The sequence below is a fragment of the Anolis carolinensis genome, chromosome 5, assembly GCF_035594765.1.
Source record: "Anolis carolinensis isolate JA03-04 chromosome 5, rAnoCar3.1.pri, whole genome shotgun sequence".
NCBI classification, from domain to species: domain Eukaryota; kingdom Metazoa; phylum Chordata; class Lepidosauria; order Squamata; family Dactyloidae; genus Anolis; species Anolis carolinensis.
Window position 1 is genome coordinate 206,839,191 of NC_085845.1, and position 24,758 is coordinate 206,863,948.

The window sequence follows — 24,758 nt, forward strand, 5'->3', positions numbered from 1 at the left end:
GCCGGCCCGGGCGGGGGAAGCCGGGATCTCCGCCCCTTCCGCTTCCGCGGCTCGCCGCTTCCGCTTCCGGCTGCGCTCCTTGAGGCGGCCATTTTGGAGCCGGAGCCGCAAAGAAGGGAAGCGGAGGAGGAGGCGGGCGGCGGCGGCGGCGAGGCCTCCGGTGAGTCGGGGCTTATTTCCTCAGGCCGGTCAGCCCTGCAGGTGGGCCAAGCGGGGAGGGAAGCAGGGAGGCCTGCCTTCTTTCCTTCCTTCCTGCAGCGGGCGCCGAAGGGAGGAGGGAGATCCCGGCTCGGCCTCGGGAAGGAGAGCTCTGGTTACAATAAATAATAATAATAATAATAATCTTTATTCTTATACGCCGCTTCCATCTCCCCGAAGGCACTCGGGGCGGCTTACATGGGGCGAAAGCCCAAGCAAATACAATAAGGAACATAAAACACAACAAATACAATAAGGAACATAAAACACATCTTGTTGGAGGCCTTTAAGCAGAGGCTGGATGGCCATCTGTCGGGGGTGCTTTGAATGCGATTTCCTGCTTCTTGGCAGAATGGGGTTGGACTGGATGGCCCATGAGGTCTCTTCCAACTCTACTATTCTGTGATTCTATGAAACGGAAAAACCATAAGCAAATGAAAATAAACATTAACATAAAAATAATAAAAACATTGGTAAAAACAAAATGCAGCAATAAAATCATAAAAACAAACTGGGCAAAAGTGCGCTAAGTGTTTTATGAATCATGAGGTAGTTAATAAAGTCCTACAAAATCATAGAGGATTTGGAGTGGGATGGACCCTGTAGTTATATCAGAAAATTGCCAAAGCGAGGTGCCCTTGGCTCCTGCTTTGGTCAGACCTCCTCACCTGGAACCAGGCTGTGTCCCATTCTGGGCAAAGCAGTTCAAGAGAGAGGCTGACTCTGAGCAGGAAGGGGCCCAGAGGAAGGGGGGGGGGGGGCTCAAAGGACCAAAGGCCTGGAGTCCGTGAAGAATCCCTCCGAGGAGCGTCTTGAGGAGCTGGGTCTCTTTAGCCTGCAGAAGAGAAGGCTGAGAGGAGACACCAGAGCCATGTGTAAAGGGATGTCATAAGACGAGGGATCGGGCTTCCTTTCTGCTGCCCTGGAAACTAGGGTTCAAATCCCAGGAAAGGAGGTTCCACCTGAACCCTAGGAAGAACTTCCTGTCCATAAGAAGGGCTGTTCAGCTGTGGAACTCTCTGCCTCGGAGTCTTGATAGAAGCTTCCTCTTTGGACGCCTTGAAATAGAGGCTGGGGGGACATCTGTCAGGGCTGCTTTGTGCTTTTCTTGCACGGCAGATGGGAGTGGAATAGATTGTGGTCTTTCCCAACTCTATTGTTATTATCATATTAATAATATTATTGAGGCTGGATGGCCATCTGTCAGGGATACTTTGATTGTGCTTTTCTTGCATGGCAGAAGGGGGTGGAATAGATGGCCCATGTGGTCTCTCCCAACTCTATTATTATTGTTATTATTATTGTTATTGTTATTATGTTAATAATCTTATTGAGGCTGGATGTCCATCTGTCAGGGATACTTTGTCCTTTTCCTGCATGGCAGAATGGGATGAAACTAGGTGGCCCACGAGGTCTCTCCCAACTCTATGATTCTATTATTATTACCATACCAGCTTCGTTAGATAAGGATGGTGTTATCTATCTTGTTGGAGTTTTACAGCATTTGCTAATATCTATGATTTTTACTTTTTCCTAATTTTATTGGATGTAAGCCACCTGGGACCCTTGATTGGGGAAAGACGGGGTATAAATAACTAAATAATGAGTACTATCTTTGTTTATATCCTGCCTTTCTCCACATGGGGACTCATCTATCCACACTAAACAGTTTTAAAGAGCAAAACAAGTTAAAATAACAAATAATAACAGTATGGTAAAAAAAAGAATTAAAATTCAACAAATGCATTATAATGGCATTTCAAACCTATTATCCTCCCTCCCCCAGTCCCTCCCCTTTCCCAAAAGCCTGTTGGCAGAGGAAGGTCTTGATCTGCTTACGGAAGGAAGGAAGGCCCACAGGGATGGGGCCATTCTGCTTTCTCTCTCTTGGGAGGGAGTTCCACAGCCTGGGAGCAGCCACCCAAAAGGTCTCCATCTCCCATGTTCCCACCAAGCGTGCTTGAATGGGAGGTGGAACCGAGATTCTCTTCTAAAGAGTTCTGTTCCCTCACCAAACTATGAGTCCCGTGACTCCGTAGGACTGAGCATCAACTTGATGCTCAAATGCAGCGCAAATGCATCCCTGCCTGCGTGCCTGCTTGCCTGGGGGGCAAGACCATTTTCGTATGGGTACAGGGGCTCTCCTTGCCTCAAGGTAGGATGGTACAGATGGGGTCTGGCTTTTGATGTAGGACAAACTTTGCAGCCAGCCGTCGGGTGGGTGCCAGGAGAGATGCCCTCCGGAGCCTGTCAGTAGCCACAGCAGAAAAGTGCCCCTCTATGCTCCTTCCCTGGCAGCATGTACTTGGAGTCCAAACGTTGGGCTCTTGGCCTTCCGGAAGCAGAGGCCTGGCAAATACCCTGAGGCCCCTGCACAGCGTTTTGTTTGCAGCTTGCTTTGTGTGCCTGTGGGTGCTGCCTACACCTGGAGCAGTGACTGGCCAGTGAGGAGCATCCTGGAGGCAAGAAGGAGCAGCAGCCCTTCTTTGCCTTCTGGCTGCTTTGATGGTCCACAGCTAGAAGGACTATGCCAACATTGTATATCACGTTCTAAAAAGAAAATAACCAGACTGCCAAAGCCGTGTAGTCTGAAAATAAATATAGTTATTCAAAAGCAGAAGGAAGGAAAAGAGATGCAAATACCAAATTACACAACACCCTTGGTGTCTGCTGAGGTTTGGTTCCAGGACCCACCATGAATACCAAAACCTCTGGTCACTCCAGTCCTATCATCTACAACAAACCTAGACTTCTGCTGGAGAGAGCTTAAGAGTTTGTGAAAAAGCAGGTGGCTACAGCAGGGTATGCCTCCCCCTCAGCATCGGACTCTAAGTAGTGCAGCAGAATCATGGCTTGCTTTTTGGACTTTGACCCCAAATATTTTTGAGCTGTGCTGTGGTTGGTTGAATCCATGGGTGCAGAACTCGTGGGGACAGAGGCCCAACTGTAGTCAAAATATGCAAGACAATGAAACCATGTTGGGGGAGGATGCCGTGTTCCGGCCTCTGGGGGCAAAACTGAGTATTTGTACCTGAGCTGCATAAATTCTCTTCAGTTGAGGAGAAGGCAACAGGGGAGCAGCTCACGGAAAGAGTGTCAGGGCTGCATCCCAGTCGGCCAGCTTCCGTGGGTCTTGCTCCTATCTGCCCTTGAACCGCTGAGGCCTCCATGACTGGAGAGGAGTGAGGCAGGAGCCTTCCAAGCCCTTGCTTGCTGCCAAGGACCTTCAGGCACACAAAAGGGCTGCATTGGTCAAAGAAATGCAGTTCATTTTTAAAAACGATTGGGGTGGTTATTAGTACAGGCAGTCCTCAAGTTACGGACAAAAGAGGTTCTGTTGGTTTGTTCTTAAGTTGAATTTGTCTGTGTTTAAAGTCTAACTCCAGCCAGATATCTATCCATCCATCCATCTACTGGATCACATAGAGCAGGTTAACATAACACCCCTCTGGTGTTTCATTGGCAGTCTGTGCCCCTCCCTGTTCAGAAGATTGCACGTCACTTTCTGTTCCTGTGATAATTGGATTTTGAAAAATGTGGTTTGTTGTGGAAACAATGATGAGAAAGCTTCAGTGGCGCTCCCTTTTTCCCAGGAGAACTCACTCTTTCAGGAGTGGATTTCCCTTCCGACTGGGAGATTTCTGTGTTGTCGAAGGCTTTCATGGCCGGGATCACAGGGTTGTTGTATGGGAGATTTCTCTCGATTCCTGTTTTCTCAGCCCTGTTCTTAACTCTGAGTCATATGTAAGTTGGATGTGTGTAACTTGGGGGCTTCCTGTAGCTGTTTTGTATGTAGAATAGCATTGTTACTTAGTTGTTTATACTAATTTCTCATGTGAGTTATTTTATGTTATTACAAAGTTAGTTGTAGAGTACAGACTCGAAGTTAATCGGAACTCAAGCTACTGAAACTCACAATCAGCAAAAAATAAAAAATAATACTTTAAATAAAAATTGATTTTTACCAGAAATCTTAAGTTTAAATTAAGTTTGTTTTCATGTGCTTGAATTTTCTTTTAATTACTGAAAATTCAATATAAAAATCAAATCAATAGAGTTTATTGTCTTTTTTGATACTAACTGTCAAGCAACCAGAAACTACATTTATCCAGGGGGCCATGGGTCAACCGAAAGTCGATTGTAAATATCCATATATTTTAAATGGTGCTATTCCTGATCCTAAAACCAGAATTTTTATGGTATGAAAGGAAACAAAAACATGGAAGCAAAGAGTTTTTAATGCTCTCAGGTGGAGACCCTTAAGTGCTGACAATGGGTCATCCCTAGAATATCTTGCTCCTGTTTTGAGTAGATCTTTCACCTTTATAGTCTCTCTTCCCTGGTCCAGGGGTTGTATAGAAAAGCATAAAGCAGTGGCTTCCCTTTGGTTGGAAAGAGGGGAGTCGGTGGTTGGATTCTGGGAAAGTTAGGCCTCGGCCCTGCTCTGTCCACCTGCACCTTCCATGAACTCACTCCAAAGGCTCACACTGGCACCTGGAGCTCATAGGCTGTCCGTCCCCAAAGGACCGCTTGACCCGCAGTCTCCTCCGTGAGCACCAAAAGGATTCATTCACCAAGCCCTCATTGCAATCAGAATAGCCTGGTAACATTTGGCATACATTGGGCCCCTTTTCCTTCTCACATCAGAAGGCAGGGCCTTGCTTGGAGCAAAGGGTGGTGAGATTCTGGGGCTCAGAAGAGGGGGCCCTGCTTGGACTCACAACCCGCTCTGCTGCGTTTGGGCGGGGGGGGGGGGGGGGCTCAGTGTTGCAACTGAGTCCCATGTGTCTTGCTTTGGACAACGTTTCCCTGTACAGACAGTCCCCAAGCCACAAACAAGATAGGTTCTGTAGGTTTGCGCCTAAGTTGAATGTATAAATCGGAACAAGCATATTTCTTAAGTGTAACTTCAGCCGTGTGTGTGTGTTTTTGTGTGTAAAGGGGGGGGGGTTGGATGGCATAGGGAAGGATTTCTGTCTGAGCCCCTGTTCAGGAGATTTCACCTCATTTTCTGTCCCTGTGAAAATTGGATTTTAAGAACTTTGGCTTGTTGTGGAAACAAGGCTTGGAGATAAAGTGTCAGCAGACCCCCCCCCCCCCCCTTTCCCATGATAATAACTCTTTCGGGAGGGATTTCTCTCATTCCCTGTTGTCTCAGCCCTGTTCTTAACTCATATGTAAGTCGGAGATTTGTAACGTGGGGACTGCCAGTGTTTCATGAAGCTGCGTTTTGTCCTGTTGGGCTGCAAAGGTTGCAGATTCCCTGTGTTACGCTCTGCCTCCGGCGACAGGTTTGCCTTTTGAACTGAGTTGCATTTTGTCCCTGCTGTGGCAGATCCCAGAGAAGGACTGATGGCATGGCCAGGAGGGCAGTGGTGTTTTTGTGCTTGTGTGTGTGTACAGGTCTGTGTGTGCTTTCAGAGTGTGCTGTCATTCAGTCTCAGCGCCTTCTCAGGCCTGTGTTCAAGCGCGAGAGGCAGCCTCCGCTTCCTCCGGGAGAGCAGGCAGATGGGCCCCGTTGTGGCCATGCTGCTTCCTGTGGCAGAGCCTCAAAGGCAGGGCGCCCTGGCCCCAGCTTTGCCTCTTTGGGGGGAGCCTGGCCCCACGGGTGCAAGGGTTTTGGGGAGGAGGGGGAAGGGTTCCGGTGGTTTCCATGGCAACACAAACAGTTTCCTCCTAGCAAAGCCCCTGAATCCTTGGGGCTCTGCAGTTGGGCCTGAAGGCTGAGAAGGCTACTGCTGGCCTTGAGGTGGCCACCCCTCACTCACACAGCTGTTCTTGGGGGAAAAGGGAGGCAGGCCCCTTGGTGTCAGTGAAGCTTCTTCCTGCAGCTGCTTCTATTTTGCGACTTGGACTCTGGGGTGGATGTGGTGTTTGGCTGTGGACTTGGAAGAGACCACATGGGCCACCTAGTCCACACCCCCTTCAGCCAGGCAGGGAAAGCACAGTCAAAACACCCTCCTGTGGCCCTGCCCTCTCTCCCCACTTACGACACGTCCACTATTCTTTCCTTCTGCAGGAAAGGGCTGGAAAGAAACAGAGTTAAATGGAAGTAGTTCCCAAGGCCAGGTCCTCTGGGGCGGCAGGAAGGCCAAGGGACAGCTGGCTGTGGCGAGGGCCTCGCTCCTGAAACGGCGGCGTCTGCGCAGGAGGTAAGGCCCTCCCTCCGCCTTTCCACCCAGCGGCGCTTCCTCCTCCCTGAGATCGCAAGGGAACGGCCCTGCGGGAAGGCGGGCGCAGAGAGACCCCCGGCCGGCCGCCGGCCACGCTCCCCGCCTGCTCCTCACCCCCTCGATGCAGGTAGCAGGGCGCCCTCACCATGTTCTGGAAATTTGACTTGAATGCCACGTCGCACGTTGACAAGCTGCTGGAGAAGGAGGATGTGACTCTGCAGGAGCTGATGGACGAAGATGACCTCCTCCAGGAGTGCAAGGCGCAGAACCGGAAGCTGGTGGACTTCCTCTGCCAGCCAAGCTGCATGGAGGAGCTGGTCCGCCTCATCACCCAGGAGCCCCCCCTGGACATGGACGAGAAGGTCCGCTTCAAGTAGGTGCCGCCGGGCTTTGCGCAGCCCACGGCTGGGGGAGGGAATGGAGGGGCAGGTGGAGGAGGCTGAGGCCACGGGGAGTCAGTGCGCCAGGCAGGTTGGGGTGAGGGATCAGGGACCTTCCCTACCAGCAGAACTTTGTGCAGGATTGCCGGGGGTGTCCGTGGCTTTGTGGAGCCCTCTCCAGGGCTAGTAGAGGTGGGGCCAGAAGCGGGGCTGCAGCTCCCTTGCCCTTGAAGATCCACAACAACAGCCATGGCCCCCAAGCGGAGAGTGTTCTCTTGGGACCGGGGCTTCCTTGGGCAAGTGGGGCTTGTTCCTTTTGCAGCAGCTCAGCGCCTGTTCTTTATGAGGGCCCCGGAACTTCTGTCCTGGAAGTGCCCTGTGCCTTTGGCCAGGAGAAGGATGGGGCATTGCTTCTGGTTGTGGGAGAGGCCAGAGCCCCCCCCCCCCCCCCCAGCCCAGCCCAGCCCCTCAAGGCCAAGGACCCCCTGCTGGCCCTTGCTCCTCCACTTCCTCCCGCTCTGCTCCTGTCCCTGCAGGTACCCCAATACGGCCTGCGAGCTGCTGACCTCCGACGTGCCACAGATCAATGACAGGCTTGGAGGAGATGAGGCCCTGCTGAGCGTCCTCTACGATTTTCTCGACCACGAGCCGCCCCTGAACCCGTTGCTGGCCAGTTTCTTCAGCAAGACCATCGGCAACCTCATAGCCAGGAAGACAGAGCAGGTGGGCAGCTGCGCCCCGGCCTTGCCATATGCAGCGGAGGGAAGGGAGGAGCGTCTCATGAGGAAGCATCAGTCAGGAGGCCTAGTTGCTTCTGCAAAGCCCTTCCCTGGGAGAGGCTGTTTCTGGGTCCTGGCCAGCTTTACCGCTCCAAGTCAGAAAAAGCATTTTTTGCTCAGAGGCTTCACATTGTAATTTCAAGTTTTCAGTGGAAGGGTCTTTCCTGATTGGGTGGTTGTTTCTGAAACTTACCTTTCGTAAGCTTATTGTTAGTCTGTTAAAACTGTTTTTAATTGCGTGTATATTGTGCTAGCATCTCTTTTGGGTGGATTTGAAAAAAAAAATCTTGAAAGAGGTGGCAGAGCTGAGGCTGTGTTTTTTCCTTTCAGGTGATTGCATTTTTGAGGAAGAAGGAGCACTTTATCGACCTGGTCCTGAAGCACATCAACACGTCAGCCATGATGGACCTGCTCCTGCGACTCATCAGCTGCGTGGAGCCGTCCCAGCTGCGCCAGGAAGTCCTGAACGTGAGCCTCCTGCGCCTCGCATGATGGTCCCTGGCAAAGCCAAGCCGCCCGTGGGTTCCCTGCTTGTGGCGGAAGAGGAGGCGGGGAGGGCGCCAGGCAAGGCGGCCCATGTTGGCTCTGGGGTGGAGCCCCCCAGGCTTGTGTGGGAGGGAGGCAGGGGTGGCCTGCGAGGCGCTGGAGGGGCCAGATGTGGTTCTGAGATCCCGGACTCTCGCTCTGAGGACTCCTCCACACCATCCTTTTCATTCCATGCCTTCTGCCTTGAAGTGCAGGAGGCCTGCCCATGCATGTGCTCATCTGTATTGTTTGGCCTGGCCTTGGTTTGTGTGTTGAGAGAGGCTAGCTGATGAGACTAAGCGGGGGGAGGGGGCGACGGCAGGTAGCGCGTGGTTCCTTCTCTGCTTCCCTTTCCCTGCTTCACTGTGTCTGGGGAGGGAGGGATGGGAGGAAGGGCTGGGGAGACTTTGCTCGTCCTTGGGTCCTGGAAGTGTAAGTCACTGGGCATTGCCTCCCTGCTGCTCAGATGGGCTTCCTGAGTGTGGGTGCCGAGCAGGTGGGAAGTGGCGCCCCTCCTTGAGCCACAGCACGGCTGGCCTGGTGTCCAGGGAATGGGGCCAGAGTGGCAAAAGGGGAGGGGTCATATCTGCTAACCGGGGCTTGTTCCCCCTTTGTTATTCCGTCAGTGGCTGAATGACGCAAAGGTTATCCAGAGACTTGTGGGCCTGATCCACCCCAGCCAGGATGAGGACGTAAGTTCTGGCCCCGTGGACCGTCTTGCAGGGGAGACTGATGTGCCGAGTGGGCCTTGCCTCTGCGTGCGTGTGGGAGCTGAGGGCTTCTTCCCTCTTCCCCGGCTGCCTCTCTGCAGTCCTTCAGGCACACAGCCTTGCTGTCACTGAAGGTCGAGGCCACTCCCAAGGCACCCCCCCCCCCCCACATTAGAAAAGCTCAGGGAGGAAGAGTCATGGTGAAGGGCCAGGAAGGCAAAACAAGAGGCCTGATGAGGGAAAGGAGAACCTTATGGACCCCAGGCCCCCACCAAGCAGGGAAGGAAGGAAGGAGTGAGAAGGACTTTATAAGAAGCCGTCAAGAACTACTGTTATGCCATGAAGGCTCAATGGGGCCACAGAAGTGGCGGGAGGAGGAGAGGGCGGTGAGTCTGCCCTGCAGAGGGAACGCCTTGGCCCAGCTGGCAAGGGCGGAAGATACGGCCAGACCTCTTGCTGCCGGTGTTGCCTTGGCCCCGCCTGACCCGTCTCCTGCTCCTCCTCTTCCTGCTCTGCAGCGGCAATCTAATGCTTCCCAAACTCTGTGCGACGTCATCCGGCTGAGCAGAGACCAGGGCAGCCAGCTCCAGGAGCCCCCCGAGGCCGACCCCCTCCTGGCAGTGCTGGAATCGTAAGTGCCGGGGCCAGTGGGCCAGGGCGGCTGGACGGCCCTCCTGCTGCCCTGCAGCAGCAGTTGGCAATGGGCTCTGGGAGTCCTTGCCTTGAGGTGGGGCCGGGGGGGGGGGGGCTAGGCAGGGCGAAAGTGGGGCAACTGAGGGGCTGGAGGGGGGGTGCCTGTTGTGTGGGGGAAGGAAGAGAGGAAGGAAGCCTCTCGTCCAGCTCCGCTGCTAAGGCAGCTGGGAGGCCTGGAGAGTGGGCAACGTGGCGCCCGTGAGCCTCAGGGCTCCTTTCAATCCAACCGTTTTTTGGAATTGGATCCTTGCATGGGGAAAGGCAGTTCCTGAGAGTGTTTATTATTTGCCATTAACTGGAAGTCTTAAATACAGATTTTTAGACTCTGGATGCTTACGGATTATTTTAACTGTCCACTGCTTTTAGCTGCAGGACTTTCTACCTATAAATATTTCTTAAGTTGTCAACTACTTTCAGTTTTATTCTAGCAGAAAAAAAACAGAGCAAAATCGAAAGGGATGGAATAGAATAGAAGAGGCCGTTGGGGCCAGGCTGGCTCTGGGGGGCAGGCCCGGGTTTGCATTTCCCCGCAGCCTTGGCTCCGTCAGGCCCTCAGCCTCACAAAGTGGGAACAGACAGGAAGGGGTGGGTTCTGTCATCTCAAATCTTTGAGGAAAGCACGCAGGATCTGTGGCTGGGAAAAGGGGATTGGTACCCAGGGGGAGGGGGAGGGGGGGAGGAGGTGGCGGCGCAGGAGGAGGGGGTTGGACTGGATGGCCCACAAGGTCTCTCCCAACGCTACGATTCTGTAATGAGCAGCAGAACAGCCGCTTCCTGTCACATCCGCCCAGGGGCCGATCTGTTGGGGTCAAGGGGGCCGCCGAGGCCATTTGGGCCTTTGGGACGCTTCCCCTGCACCAGGCACTTTCCAGGCCTCGGCCTTTATCCTCTCCTGGTCTTGTCAGGCAGGAATGCGTGGAGCAGCTCCTGAAGAACATGTTTGATGGCGAGCGCACGGAGAGCTGCATCGTGAGTGGCACCCAGGCCCTCCTGACCCTCCTGGAGCCCAGGCGCGCGGGGTGAGTCGCACTGCGTTCCCATGAACCCCAAGGGGTGTGTCTGTGTGTCTGTGTGTGCATTTGCCAGGTGCCTTCAAGTTATTATTGGCAACTTATGGCAGCCCTAATGGGAACCTATCACAGGGTTCTTTTGGCAAGATTATTAGTTCAGACAGGATGATGATGATGATGATGATGATTATTTATTCATTTCTCCCCCACTTTTTTCCCATGGGTGGGATTCAAAGTGGCATACAAAAGTTTAAAAAACACGGGTACATCTACATCAATACACTTGCCTTCCTGCGGCTGAGAGTTTCTGACTCTGCCAAAGTCCCCCGGTGGGTTTCCACGGCCAAGCGGGGTTTGAACTCTGGTCTCCCGGTGGAAGCCCACTGGTCAGTTTTGTATGGAGGGGCTGGCTGCCTCCTCAGGATAGGATTCATTTTTGGCACTGTTAGGAGAACCGTTGGGTGTGCGCGCGCACAGGGACACCCTGCTTTCCACTTTGTACGGAAGTGTCCATGTTTCTGGAAAGGATTTCTTTTAAGCCAAGCGGTGACCTGGCTGTGACCCTGAGCGCCCCCCCCCCCCCCGAGGGGCATATTCTGGGCACTTGCCCTCCTGGCCGCCCCCTTGGCCCTGCCCCCTTGGCTTCCCGCCTTGAGGGTCAGGCTTCTCTCCCTTTCTGCCCACAGCGTGGAGGGGCTGGTGGACTCCTTCTCCCAGGGGGGCGAGAGGCCTTACACCATCAGTGGCAGCGTCCTGTCTGGCATCGAGCCCCGGCTGAGCGACTTCCATGAGCTGCTGCTCCACCCGCCCAAGGTACGCAGGCCCTGCCCTCCCACCTGGGCTCCACCCCCCCTCCCTCCCTCCCTCCCCCTCAGTGCACCCCTCTGGCGTGGCTTCCCTTTGTGACTGGGGCCCATAGAGGTGAGGGAGGGTAGTGGGCATTCTTGGTGCCATGGAGTGTAACTGCCCGGGTTACCCGGGGAGGGGGATGAGTCCGAATGCTAGCACCAAGCAGGCAGGCAGGCACTGATTGAGCCCTGGTGCAGGTTGGCTCTGGCCAGCAGCCCCCGCACGGCAGGGAGAGAGGGGGGCCCTTTTGCCTGACGGTGGCTCCCCCTCCCCTCCTCTGCTGGCGACAGGCAGCCCCCATCCTGACCACCATCGGGGTCTTGGAGGAGCCACTGGGGAACGCCCGCCTCCACGGGGCCCGCCTAGTTGCGGCGCTTCTGCACACCAACACGCCCAGCATCAACCAGGAGCTCTGCCGCCTCAACACCATGGACCTGTTGCTGGTGAGTGCGCGCGGGGGGGGGGGGGGGGCTAATGGGAAGGAGCCCAAGGCCAGCCTGTGCCTGGGGGAGAGAGGGGCTCTTGGAGAGAACCTGACTGCTGCTCCCTCTGTTCCAGGACCTGTTTTTTAAATACACTTGGAATAACTTCCTGCACTTCCAAGTGGAGCTGTGCATCGCCGCCATCCTGGCCCTCTCCTCCTCATCCTCCTCCTCGGTGCACGAGAACCAGCCCCCCCCAAGTGACGCAGAGAGGAAGGACGTGGCGGAGGGCGGCCTGGCCTCAGGGGAGGCGCCCAAGAACGGACGCCCCGAGAACATCATGCTCACACACGTGAGGAAGCGCTCCGGTGCTCTCTCGGGGCCGAGGCGGGAGGGTGTGTGTGTGGTGGGGGCAGCAACCCACCAGGGCAAGGCATTTGCAACCTGGCCTAGGAAGTGTAGAGGACCCCCCTCCCCCGGCAGCCTTTCTTTTGCTCCCTTTGCATTGCAGTGAGGGGGCAGGCAGTCTTCTGCTGCTGCAGCCAGAGCCCTGCCCATGGCTTCTGCGCAAGGCCAGGGTGGGCTCCCTCTGCCCCTGGGATCATGGGGTGGCAGCGGGAAGGGGAGCCAGTTGCGCCAACAGGAAGTCCTGGCTCTGGCTGCAGTGCAGCTGGGCCACACACGCACACATTCAGTGATCCATGTGCTGCCCGTGTGGTTTTAGGAGAGGACAGGCCAAAGGAAGCCTGAGCATTGCTAGCAGTTCCGCTCCCCCATCAGCCACCTTGACACCCCCGTGGCATGCTCCACCCTTCTCCACGCCTCGCTGTGGAGGGCTGTCTTTAAAGGGCTGCAAGGTGTGAACTGCCCCTTTCTGTGCCGGTTGAAACCACAAAGCAGGAGAGGCACTCTGGGTCAACCACGGAAGCAATTCCGCCCGTGATGTTGCCTGACTTCTAGTGTCAGCATACCATTGAGTCGCCGGGCCCTGGGCAGAGGGAGCCCCCCTCCTGCGCCCCCCCCCCGGCAGAAACCGACCCCCTGAGGCCTTGCTCTGCTCTTCCTCGCCAGCTGTTCCAGAAGTGCTGCCTGGTGCAGAGGATTCTGGATGCCTGGGAGACCAACGACCGGATACAGTAAGGCCCCTGCTCCTTGACCTTGACCCCGCAGGTTGCTATAAATAATTTAAGATCATTTTAAATCATTTTACATACATTTATTTATTTATTTATTTCTCACATTTATATCCCGCCCTTCTCACCCGAAGGGACTCAGGGCGGCTTACAACAGTGGCAACAATTAGATGCCCATACAAACCAATATAAAACAGCAAATAAAACAGTTAAAACTATTTTATGTATTTTCTTTGTGCTGGTGTTCATGTCTTTGCCCAGCTAATTGTATTTATTTAATTATTAATTTTATTTTCTGGTTTAGTAATTATAGCAATGTTATTTTGTACTGTACTGTTGGATTTATTTGGCTGTTTTTTCCCCTTTTTATTGAATGTTTGCCTTTCACTTTTGTCTGGAAGCCGTCATGTGTCACCTTGGGAAGATAAATAGGGTGGTCTGTAAATAAAGTGTTGTTATTATTATTATTATTATTATTATTATTATTATTATTATTATTATTATTATTGTGGTGGTGGAGGGTCAGCCTGAGTGAGCGAGGGAGAAGCTCAGAAATGCCAGGCCTGGCCTCCAGGGATCGTCCCTGGCTGGCCTTTTGCCTTCTCAGGCCATCCCTTCTGGGATTCCTCATGCAGGAACCTGACAAAAGGCCCATCCAGCTCTGGGAATACCGGGCGGCATCATGCATAACAACAATAATAATCCTAGTGAAGGTATTGCCCGCCTTTATCTCCCTACGGCTCGAGGCAGTGTGCAGCATCAATGGTCAATTGAAACACTATTCAAAGACATATAACAAGATAACACAGAATTAAAATACAAGTCCACTGATAAAATGCACATTAAAATTCACAGCTTACAATTGACCGGGTGGGCCTCCTTCCAGAAGATGGGTCTTCAATTGTGCCTTAAATGTGGTGTTGACCAGCTGCAGAGCCCGTCCTGTTGCCTTGAACCCTTGTTGGCTGATTCACAAATGAGGGAGGGTTCCAGATGTGTGTTTTGGGCCAGGCTGCCGCCTTTCTCTCTCTGCTGAAGGCATCACTGCCTCTCTCTAGGCTTGCAATGCATGGAGACCCCAGTGAGAAAGGCGGTCTCTTCGCCTGACTGTGGTTCTTTGCTCAGCCAACCCACCCCCCACATCCAGTCCTGTGTCCTGCCTGGAAACAAGGGCTCGGCATGTGGGGGTTTCCCCATTGCCCCTGGTGGGCGGGGCTTGCCGCCTTGAGTGGCATGATCAGGCCCAACAGGAGAGTCCCGGGAACCAGGGCAGGGAGTTGTTCCTGCCTGAGACAGGCCCCACACGTGCGAATGCGCTGTGAGGAAGTGGGCCAGGCTCAAGGCCTGCGCCATTCTTTTCCAGGGCAGAAGGGGGGATGAGGCGCGGCAACATGGGGCACCTGACACGCATCGCCAACGCCGTTGTGCAGAACGTGGACAAAGGCCCCGTGCAGGCCCAGATCAGCGAGTTCATCAAAGGTGAGGGGGCCTGGCTGTGGTGCCTGTGGGTCTGTCCCGGATAAGGTGGGCTGGCCATGGTTGGTGGTGGCTCCCAGTCTGCAGCGGGGGCGGGGGCTCCGTTCCTGGGAGCTGGCCTTTGTCCAGAGTGGATGCACTGCTGCAGGACACCCTCCTCTAAAATGCAGAGCCTGAGGGCAGGACGGGGGCTCTTGGGGGCAGCTGGGCCTGAGCTGAGGGTGTGCCTGGGGCTCCACTTGGGAGACCCTCCCCATCCAGCAACAGTCTTGGTTACTGTACTGACTCCCTCATGCCTGGTGGGATGGATGAGAGGAGGAGGCAGGCAGGGGAAGGCCATGAATGAATGACTGGAAGGAAGGAATGGGAAGGGAGGGGACGGGAGGGAAGGAGGAAAGACGCGCAGCTCCAGGACTTGTGTGTGTGTGTGTGTGTGTGGGGGGGGGGTCTGGTTGCTGCCAGGGGGAGCTGGGTGCCTGAATGGCCTTGCAGAAATGCAGAACTCCAGGCCAAGGACAGCAGTGGCTCCATCAGGGCAGCCGAGGCAGAAAGAGGCCCAGGGAAGCCTTGGGGTTGAAGGTGAGGCCGAGGGCCAGGCGAGGGGAATGGCAGGAAATGCCGTATCTTCGGCCCTTGAAAAGCGGGCTCCGGTGGTGCGTCTCCCTTTCTGTTCCCCTTCCTGTGTGTGTGAGAGAGAGAGAGATCCTGCCTTCTGACCAGGCGGGGATTCCAGGCCGCTTTAGCTCTGGTGTGCCTTTGTCTCTGGGATGGCTTCCTGAGTCTCCCTCCCTCCCCCCCCGGCCCCCTTTTCCACAGGGCTCCCTGAGGATTGCAGAGGGCGCTGGGAGAGCTTTGTGGAGGAGACGCTGACCGAAGCCAACCGGAGGAACACCGTGGACTTGGTGAGCCGCCTTCCCCTCCGCTTTGCTTCTGTTCTGTGGCCTTGGGAGCGATGGGGGCTGGGGGCACTGCATGGAGGTGAAGGGGCAGGGCACGGCCCCTTGCCCCTCCCCCCGGTGCTGATGATCAGGGTGGCACCCCTCCTCCCCCTCCTTCCAGGTGAGCACCCACCACCTGCACTCCTCCAGCGAAGACGAGGATGCGGAAGCTGCCTTCTCCAATGAGCTCTCGCTCCAGCAGGTAGCCCCCCTCCCAACCCCGGCAGACGCAGCCCAAAGAGAGGGTCCGTGGCTTTGGAAGGGCTGGGCTTGAGGAGAGGCTTAGAGGCCAGGAGGGGCTCTTGGGGGGGGGGGGGGTGTGGCACCCAGGACCAGCAGCCAATGAGTTGGACCGTGTGGACCTGCCACCTGCTGCAAGGGCCCGCCCCTGTTGCTGTGGAGGCCAGCAGAGCCTTTCTGACCGTGGCACCCTGTCCCTGAGGAGGGGGGGGGGGTGGCACCATGTTTGCCTTCCTTTGGGCTGGATAGAAACCCTGCCTTTTCCCTGGGCCTTTGTCGGTGCATCTGAGCCTTGGGGGCATTCCTGCCCCGTCACACTCTGCTGCTTTGTGCTGATTGTGTTCCCTTGCTTTAATTGTGAAGCCAGTGGACATTTTGTAAGCTCCTCTGGGGGCATTGGCTGAAGAGCTGCCCACCTCTCTGGCCCCTGGATCAGGGCAAGGAGCCCCCGCCCCCGGGACCCTTTGCTGAGGGTCTCCCTTCAGCCCTCTTCGCTGCTTTGCCATCGAGGTGCCTCTTCAGAAAGGAGAACAAGGCCTTTGCGTGTTTCTTCCGTGTGGCAGGAGGGAGGGGGCGGGACCATATAGATCCCACAGCAATGGCTGCCCCCCTCCCCCCAGGCCTTCTCAGAGTATCAGATCCAGCAGATGACGGCCAATTTTGTGGACCAGTTTGGCTTCAATGATGAGGAGTTTGCAGAACCAGATGACAATATCAAGTGAGTCACCCCCTCCCTTCCCCCCCCCCAAGTCCGGAGGGAGGGAGGGCTGCCTCAGACTCTAGCCTTGTGCTCTTTGGCGGGGGGAGGGGGGGACTTCCCCTGCCTTTCTCCCCCCCTCCCCCTCCTGCCACAAATGCCCCCAACGTGTGTGCTTCCCCCTTCTTCCTTCTGTGTCTCCAGCGCTCCTTTTGACAGGATTGCAGAGATTAACTTCAACATCGATGCCGATGATGACAGCGTAAGTCATTGCATGAACTGGGACACCCCCTGCCCCCAAATACCCAATCTCCTGAAGGGCCTCCTGGAGTTGCCCTCTCTTGCATTCTGCCCGTGGGCTTCCCAGGAGAAGGAGCTGCTGTCCTGGCGGGGCGCGAGAGAGTGCCCTTTCCCTGCGGTGGCTGTGGGTGTCTTTAGCCAAGAGCCAGCAGGACAGGCCCAGGGTTTCCCAAGGCCCCCCCCCCCCCAAAACTACTGCTTCTCTGGAATCATTCTGCCCCTGCCCTGGCCGTGCTAATGTGGCCTTTCCCGCAGCCCAACGCGCCCCTCTTTGAAGCCTGCTGCAGCGAGCGCATCCAGCAGTTTGATGACAACGAGGAAGAGGAAGACATCTGGGAAGAGAAGGAACGGAGCTACGCGGCCCGAGTCAAATCCCGGACACGGTAAGGCAAAGGGCGGGGCGTGTGCGTGGAGACCCTTGTGCCCGGGTGCGTGAGGAAGGAGGGAGGGTCTCTGGATCCGGTCCTCTCTTGCAGGTTTGGGCCGTCTCGCTCCTCGGAGGGATCGTCCAGGAGTGACCTCGAGAACGGAGGGCCCGGCGGCAGCGGCAGCAGCCCCGAGTCCGGCGGAGAGGAGTCCCCGCGCCCGGCCCCCCATCCCCTGGGCGGAAGCAGCGACCCCCCTGAAGGGGAGGAGGGGGAGAAGAGGGCAGGCCCCGACCCTGAAGGTACGAGGGGGGGGTGGGCCCTGCTTGAGTGTGCTGGGACCATGGGGCACCCCCCCCCCCCCCCGCTGTGCCAGTGGCTCAGGGCGCCCCCCTGGCGAGTGATGGTTTGGAGCCCCTCGTGCCCTTGGTTTCCAGGCAGCTCAAATGGAGGGCTCCAAAACACTCCAAAACCCTAAGATGTCCACATGGACTAACACACTGAGGGTTCAATGTACACAACTCTGTTAAAAGGATTATATGAAATTGTTGCCAATTCTGGCTATACAATATTTTTATTTCATTGCGTAATAGTTGTATGTTTCTCCCCCATTTTGGGGGTTGCAACTATTATATGGTGGCGAAAGAGCCCCCTTTGAGGCTTTCACTGCATGATAGTCCCTTTGAAGTTGTGGCTGCGGAGGGAGGGAAGGAGGGAGCAGGAAGGCCGGCCGGTGAGTCCGTTCACTGCCCACCCCCCACCCCACCCCCCAGGCTTCAGAGAAGGAGCAAGGCAAGGCTCTCCTGCAGAGGAAGAGGGAGGCCAAACTCACCCCCTCCTGTTGTGTGTTTTCTGGGCTGTCTGGCCATGTTCCATGTTCTGGAAAATACGCAACAACCCTGTGATTCCAGCCATGAATGCCTTAGGCAATTCACACACACACACACACACACCCGCTCCTTTCTTGGGAGCTGCAGGGCCTGCCGCGCCCGCCCACCGACCTATGGAGAGCAATGGAGCCTCTTTAGCTTAGAGGAGGTGGAGGGAGATGGGGGAGAGTGAGTGAATAGTATCCCAGCCCCACCCACCCCACTCCTGGGAGTTGCAGGGCGTCACTCAGTGCCCAGCCAAGTCAAGCCCCTTGGCACCAAAAAAGCAGCCACCGCTTTCATGCCCTCCTCACCTGGGCAAATGCTAAGGCCGTGCTGTCCCTCTGTCCCTCCCTCCCCCCCTCCCTCCCTTCCTTCTGTCCGTCCCTGCAGGGTCTGCCTGGACGGCGGTGTTCGAACCGGTCAGCTCGACACCCCCCGCCTCCTCCTGCGTGGCCATGGACGTGGGCTCCAGCGTGTGGGATGCAGCCGCCCTGGACTCCAAGGCCCCCGAGGAGAGGGGCTGGGCCAAGTTCACGGATTTCCAGCCCTTCTGCTGGTGAGTCGGCGCTTGCTTGCCTCTTGTGGCAGGAGTCGGGCCCTCATGGCTGGGCCACATCAGAGCAGGGGGTGGGGGGGGGGATGGAAGGGTTGGCTGAGGAGCCGCGCGTGCTTCCCCGTTCCTCGGCCACGCGGTCCCCTTTAGCAACAGAGGACCCACGGCTGCTTCCTTCTTGCAGTTCGGAGGCCGGACCCCGGTGCAGTTCCCCCATGGAGGCGGAGGGCAGCAGGAACTCTGAGGGAGGCCTGGCGCCCACCCAGGAGAAGGCCCCTCGTAAGCGCACCTGGCAGAGAGACGGGGGAGGCGGGGGCAGCGGTACCATTGGAGGCCCCCCGGTGGGACGGAGCAAGGGAGGGAGTGGGGCTCTTGGCCAGACCAGGCCTGTGCAGCACCCGCAGCTGGGCCTGTGTGAGGGGGGCGTGTGTGTGTGTGTGAGGGAAGGGCAGGACCTTGTGGCCTGACTGCCCCTCCCCCTGCAGCTGGGGCCGCCCCCTCCCCTTGCGCCTGGAACGTCTGTGTGGCACGGAAGGCGCCCCTGGTGGCCTCAGACAGCAGCTCCTCCGGGGGCTCCGAGAGCGAGGAGGAGGAGGAGAGAGCAGGCGCCGTCCCCACAGAGACCCTGGCCACAGGCCCGGAAGCGCTCAAGGCGCCTGCAGAGGAGGCCAAGAGCGACGAGGAGGCTGTGCTCGCCAGGTACAGAGGGACGCTGCGTGGCCGGAGGAAGCGGGCAAGGAGTGGCCCCCTCGTGCTTGACCTGACCTTTCCCTCCACAGCAACAGCAGCAGCAGAAGCAGTGCTTTGGTGGCCGTGGAGAAGGCGACCAATGCCCTGGAGAACGCACCATCTGCGGCTCCAGGCGACAGCGCTGCCCCGTCGCAGAGAAGCCCCCCCAGTTCTGCCGCCACTGCCGCCCCCTCCTCGGAAGCCAAGAGGGGCAGGTGAGGGGCCTCCCTTGCTCCTGGTGCGACTGCGGGGGGCAGTGGCGCTCTAGGGTTGCTCCCTGGCTGTGCCACCCTGAGCGTGGCAGAGCAGAGCAGAGTGTAGCATGCATGAAGGCTTTTGGGACCGGTGGGTTCCTGCTGAAGGGGCCGCAGAGCCCCTGGCAAGCCCTGAGGGAGGCGCCCTGGACGCTCACGCAGCCCCCACACGGACAGCTGGGGTTATTTCTCTTGAAGCTCCGACAGGCTCTCTGAGGGATTGCGGGCAGGGGGTCTTGGCCCCATAGCACTTCCCTTGAGCCAGACGCCTCTCCTTTGCTCCCTGCCCGTCTCTCTGCAGGAAGGAGGAGCTGCTGCCCGGAGGGGAGACCATCCTGAACGGCCCGGCCTGAGGGAGGGGGGGAGGGGGCTGGGGGCAGGAGGGCGGTCCCGCCTGGGCGGCCACCCACATCCAGCGGCCCTCCCTCCCTCCCTCGCAGTCGGACTGATTCTGTGAATGCCGCTCGGCTGGAGTGCGCTGGCGATGCCTGAGGCAGGCGGAGGGAGGCCCGTCTCTTGGCCCGGCTGCTGCTGCTGCGGGGTCCCTCTTCACGGTGGTGGTGGCAGGGAAAAGGTCGTCTTGACCCATGTCCTCCAGCCGCCCTCCCTCCCTCCCTCCCTGGCGGAGGCCGCTTGGCCGCCCGCCCCCCACTGCCTGTCTGCCTGGACGTGTGACCGCTTCCTGCTCCCCTTGGCTCGACGTGGGCAGGGGTCCCGCGCCCCGTTTGGCCTTCTTGCACCTTGGACTCAGCCTGTCTTTGGGGGGAGAGAGGGGTCACCCCACCTGGACGCTGCAGCTGAGCGAGTCCTTGCGGCACTTGGACACTTGTTTGTGTTGTGTAGCAATAATGCCTTTCCGGGACATTGGCTGGAGAGATGGGATGGGGGGGGGGCTGGAAAAGGAGGGGCCGGGCCTCCGTCTGTGCCCTCCTGCTCTTTCAGGGAAGGGAGGGAGGGAGGACCCAGGCACACAGCCCTGCCGCCCTCTTTCTGCTATTGGGAGGGGGGGGGTCCCCTGAGGCTCTCCTGTTCCTTTGGGGGGGGAGGGTGACTTGTGATCTCGCTTTGGTTTTAGGGAATATTTTTAGCAGATGCAGCACTGCAACACTTTGCACTTTGTGGCCTCTTCCCAGAGGGAGGTCTCTTGCCTGGAGGGGGAGGCAGTGCTTGGGACCACCTTGGGGGGGGGGGGCTGCCTTCGTTTGTCTGGGCTCTGCCTGCTCACCGCATGACCTGGAGGCTCCTGAGTGGGATTTCTTTGGGGGGGGGGGGTGTTCCACTCTACCAATGCACAGTCGCCTTGCATTTGGCTTTTGGAATGGCCTCCCCCCCCCCCTTGAAGGGGCTCAGGGCAGGGCCACGGCCACGGCTCCTCTGCAGGGCAAATGTCTCCCATGAGGCCTGAGGGGGGAGGACTGCCCCCCGCCCTGCATGTGTTGTGCCCCCCCCCAAAAGAATTGCTGGTTTGTCCTTCTTCCTGGCCTGGCGCCCTTTTGCCCTGGGAGAGCCAAGTGGTGGGGGTCTCCTGCCAGTCGCCCTTTGGGCCTCTGACGCAGGGCTGCCCCCCCCTTCGCTCCCTCCCTCCCAAGAGACGGGCGTTGGGTGGCAACCAAATACGTAGGTGGAGGCTGGAGGTCCCTCTCCCCACCTTGGGCTGAGGCCAGAGCCCTTCCTTCCAGCTGCCCCTTGAGGGAGCCTGGCCGCATGGCTGCCCTGGGGCCAAATTCAAGGCCCAGAGGAGTGGGTGGCCCATGCTGCTGGGTGAGTGGCCCTAGGCCCCTTCTGATGCTCTGGAGCAGGGACGGCCCGCCTCATGGATGGGGGGGGGGGGTCCGCTGGCCCCTCCTGTGCTCCCCAGTCAGTGTCCTTGGTCTGTGCTGGGATTCTGCTGGGAAGTGCCTGCCTGATTGCCCTTGGCTGGCAACGGCCCGTGTCCTGCAGGAAAGCGCCTTGCACACTTCATTTGGCCCTTATTCCTGTCCATGTCTTCTCAGCTTTAGGGCAAAACCTCCTTCCAGTGGGCGGCGGGTCCAGAGGCAGCCCGAGCGAGTGAGTGGCCGGCAAGGGCTCTGGGAAGACATTGGCGGGGGGGGGGGTACGGGTGGGGTCAAGGGTCAGCCAAGTCGCTCTGCAGCCTGTGTGGGCCGGACTGGCCCCCACCAGTGTTAGTTGCCAGACTCCTGCAAGTGGGGGGGGGGTTTCCTGGAGGTGTTTAAGGAGGGGCAGGGTGGCCGTCGGGAGAGCTGTGTGTCTTCCTGCCGGGCAGAAGGGCTGGGTGGACCAGAGGGCCCTGGGGGTCTCTTCCAACCCTAGGGGACCCCTTGGCACCCCCCTCCCCCTGCCCCCCCCACCCCCGTAAACCGGCTCACGACTTCAACTGCCAAACTTCCTTCCGCCAGCGGCCCCTTCTTCCTTCCCAGACCGACCCCAGGGCTGCTGGGATGGCTCCTGTTGCAACCATGTTTTACAAAAAAGTATAAAACAGAACAAAACACATTTTGCCTCTGGTTGTTTTTCTGCTGCGTGGCATAGGCCACATCATGGAAGCGTTGGCGGCTGGCCCTCTGGTTTCATCAGAGCCTCTGCCGAGACACTGGATCCTGCGGGGAGGGGGCTGTCCCTGGGGAAGATGGGCGGTGGGAGCAGCTGGCCCGTGGGTGGGGTCCCTTTAAGAGACAAGGCAGGAATGCAGCCTTGGGCTTCACTGTGCCGAAGGACTCCATGGCCCTGCCGCGCCTTCAGGCTGACCGACCATCTAGGGACAAGGATGGAGTCCGCTTGCTTCCACCCAAACAGCAGCGGGGGGCCGGGGGGGGGGGTCTGTCGGTCCTGCTCGGGAGTCTGATGAAGGACATCAGGCGATGCTTCAGGCGATGAGTGACTGGGGGCCGGCCCCTTCCAGTCCAACCCGGAAGCCTGACCTGGCCCTTCGGAGAAGCAGGGAGCCAACCAAGCCCAGGAAACATAAGTCACTGTTTTTTATTAAATCCCATTAGCTTTTTCTCTTCATATAATTTTCCTCTAGGCACAATACAATACAAGGACTCTGTTGTAGTTTGACACAATGTACAGAAACTTCAATAATCTACAACTGCTCAAGGAAGTTACAAAACCCTCCAATTCACACCAGCCAGCCAGCCACAGCCATCATTGTACAAATAGAAAAGGGGAGGGAGGGGGCGGGGCTCCGGCCGCCCGCCTATGTACAACGCCTGCCTCCCTCCCTCCCTCCCTCCCTCGGGGCCTGCACCCAGCACGACTCAAGCCTTGAAAACCAGGAAGGGGGCCCTTGGGGGGGAGGGGTGGGTGTGCCTTGCCTTGGGTCAGTGGCAGGGGGCCGCAAGGGTCACTTCCTGGTCACCTTGGCAGCAGAGGAAGAACCCGGAAGGGCGATCTGGCAAGCTCCCACCTCCAAGAGCCCCCCCCAGGGATGCCCCCCCCACACACACACCTGCCCCAGAAGCACCCGGTGGCCATAGGGCCAGAGGGAAGGGTCAAGCAGCACCGGGGCCTGCATGCCCTCCTCCTCAAGCGACCGAGGCCCAGGCGCCCGCTGTGCTGGAGGGTCCCCATCGCTGCCCCCCTCACACGCCAGCAGAGAGCGCTCCAAGTCCACTGGGCAGCGTCCGAGGCCTTGGCCGGAGGGAGGCCTGGCAAAGGGAGGCTCCCTCCTGGGCTCTGGCCTGGCTCCAAGGAGCGCAGCGCATCTTCCTCTGAGAAGGAAGGAAGGCCGGCCGCCTGGGGCCGCTCCTAGGAGCCTCCTCCCGTGCGCCCTGTCCCGTCCTGTCCCAGCAGGCGCCGCCGGAGAGCGGCCTTTCGGGGGGCAGCCTGCCTCAGGCGTCGGACAAGCAGCCCTGGATGCGGTCGATCCACTGCTGAGCCAGGAGCACGTCCTGGGCGCAGAAATTGTAAACACGCTTGGTGGTCTTCACCTGCCGGGGGGGGGGGGGGGGGGAGGAGAACTTCGTCTGAGGCCGCCCCTTTGCCCACAATACCCCTCCCTCTCCCGCAAGAGGTAACTTACATCAAAGAAGGCCTTCTCGTCCACCATTTTGGGGGCTCCCATGGTCGGGGTGCCGGGGGTGATGGACTCCACTTCAGCCAGGTCAATGACCCCTTTGCACTCTGTGTCCAGACGGCTGTCGTAGTAGCGCAGCTGCAGGGAGAGGCAGCAGGCCCACCGGTCAGCGCCCCTCCCCCTCAGGGCCAGGCTCCCTTCCCCATTTTCCTCCCTCTTCCACGTACCTGGTGCTTCGTTTTATCCAGCACGAACCAGCGGGGCTTCCAGGGCTTCATGAAGGCGCCCTTCTTGTAGAGGATCCCTTCGTAGGACCTGCAGAGAGAGGGAGGGAAGGAGGGAGGGAGGGAAGAGGGGCTCACTGAGGAGGGGCCAGGCCAGGCCAGGGCAGGGGTGCTGGGAAGAAGACCCCCACCTCCTCCCCCCCCCCCCCCAACCACCAATGGCATCCCCTCCCTCTCCTCGCACCGGTTCTCGCTCTCTGCCGGCTGGAACTGGCTGTAGAGGGTGCTGGTGTTGCTCCGGCGGCCACCCGGCTTCCCGCTCGACGGGGTGGAGGTGCTGCTGGCGTCGCCGTCCAGGCTGAGGTTGATGGCGGAGCTGCCCACACCGCTCTCCTGCAGGTAGGCGCCCAGCGAGCGCCGCTGGTGGGAGAGGCCGCTGGAGGCCATGAGCAGGGCGCTGGACACCCCCTGTGGCCGAAGAGGAGGAGGAGGAAGAGGGGGAAGGGGCCGCGTCACCGAGGGCTCCGCTGCCACAGCCCGCCTTGCCACCCCCTCCTTTCCCGGAAGCCAAGGTGGTTTACAAAGCAAAACGCAAACTGTGGGCACACTTCCACATAAAACATTAAAACAACAATATCTCAAACTTTAGATAAAACTGTTCAGAGGTTTCTTAACGTCCTTTATTTATTTATGGGGGGAGGAGATGCAGCGTGCAAGGGCAGCCACTGATAGCCACCCTCTTTGCTCGCCTCGCCAGCACCTCAGGGCCCAGTCAGGTCCATCCCGTAGTCCAGAGCTGGATGGGCCTCTTTGGATCCAAACCAGTATACTGAATGTATATGGGAAAGCACCCTTGCTGGGCAGCCAGGACATTCCCAAGGCCACTCTGCCCAAGGCCTGCCCCCATGACCCCCTTTGCCCCCTTACTTTGCCACCACCGCCATCTTCTTGAGCCTCCGCTCGCTGAAAGGCCTTCAGCTTGTCCCAGGTCTCCTTCCAGCGCCCAGGCACCTGGCCCAACTCCATCTCCAGGTTTTGCAGCTCCTGCAAGAGGAGAGCAGCTGCTGTCAGGGCCCTCCTTGCTTGATCCTTTGGCCCAAATTCTCCGCCTGCAACTCCTCTCTGGAGCCCAGGCCTGACTGTTGGGGAGGGATATGCAGGGTTCCTGGGAGTTTCTGTGCTGTCTGCAGTCATGGGTCAAGCCAAAAGGGGAGGGGTCT

At 57.9% G+C, this 24,758-nt stretch overlaps 2 protein-coding genes across 11 annotated transcripts in view; one reads left to right on the forward strand and one right to left on the reverse strand.

The window, feature by feature from the left end:
• The first annotated feature begins 15 nt into the window (after positions 1 to 15).
• On the forward strand, positions 16 to 21,792 carry ppp6r2 (protein phosphatase 6 regulatory subunit 2). Of its 3 annotated transcripts, none has more exons than XM_062983476.1 (24): positions 16 to 160; positions 6,218 to 6,350; positions 6,499 to 6,744; positions 7,288 to 7,474; positions 7,861 to 7,998; positions 8,682 to 8,747; positions 9,284 to 9,396; positions 10,364 to 10,477; positions 11,155 to 11,281; positions 11,608 to 11,760; positions 11,876 to 12,091; positions 12,811 to 12,875; positions 14,236 to 14,351; positions 15,165 to 15,250; positions 15,408 to 15,488; positions 16,147 to 16,244; positions 16,428 to 16,485; positions 16,779 to 16,906; positions 17,000 to 17,190; positions 18,151 to 18,316; positions 18,498 to 18,592; positions 18,799 to 19,012; positions 19,093 to 19,257; positions 19,598 to 21,792. In XM_062983476.1, exons 3-24 carry the CDS (start codon positions 6,518 to 6,520, stop codon positions 19,647 to 19,649), a joined length of 2,856 nt encoding a protein of 951 aa, XP_062839546.1. In that variant the 5' UTR covers positions 16 to 160; positions 6,218 to 6,350; positions 6,499 to 6,517; the 3' UTR covers positions 19,650 to 21,792. The 3 variants fall into 3 exon arrangements, with proteins under 3 accessions (XP_062839546.1, XP_062839547.1, XP_062839548.1); XM_062983477.1 differs by having other exon boundaries at positions 6,499 to 6,733; XM_062983478.1 differs by lacking the exons at positions 16 to 160; positions 6,218 to 6,350; positions 6,499 to 6,744; positions 7,288 to 7,474 and having other exon boundaries at positions 7,915 to 8,048.
• Positions 21,793 to 22,255: 463 nt separating this feature from the next.
• sbf1 (SET binding factor 1) overlaps positions 22,256 to 24,758 on the reverse strand; it is a 34,478-nt gene continuing 31,975 nt past the window's right edge. For all 8 annotated transcript variants that reach the window (XM_062983469.1, XM_062983471.1, XM_062983470.1 and 5 more), the window contains 5 exons: positions 24,466 to 24,582; positions 23,783 to 24,006; positions 23,542 to 23,629; positions 23,321 to 23,452; positions 22,256 to 23,228 (listed from right to left, as the gene is read on the reverse strand). In XM_062983469.1, the coding sequence (XP_062839539.1) occupies positions 23,130 to 23,228; positions 23,321 to 23,452; positions 23,542 to 23,629; positions 23,783 to 24,006; positions 24,466 to 24,582 (660 nt within the window). In that variant the 3' untranslated portion in view covers positions 22,256 to 23,129. The remainder of the gene's footprint in view (positions 23,229 to 23,320; positions 23,453 to 23,541; positions 23,630 to 23,782; positions 24,007 to 24,465; positions 24,583 to 24,758) is intronic.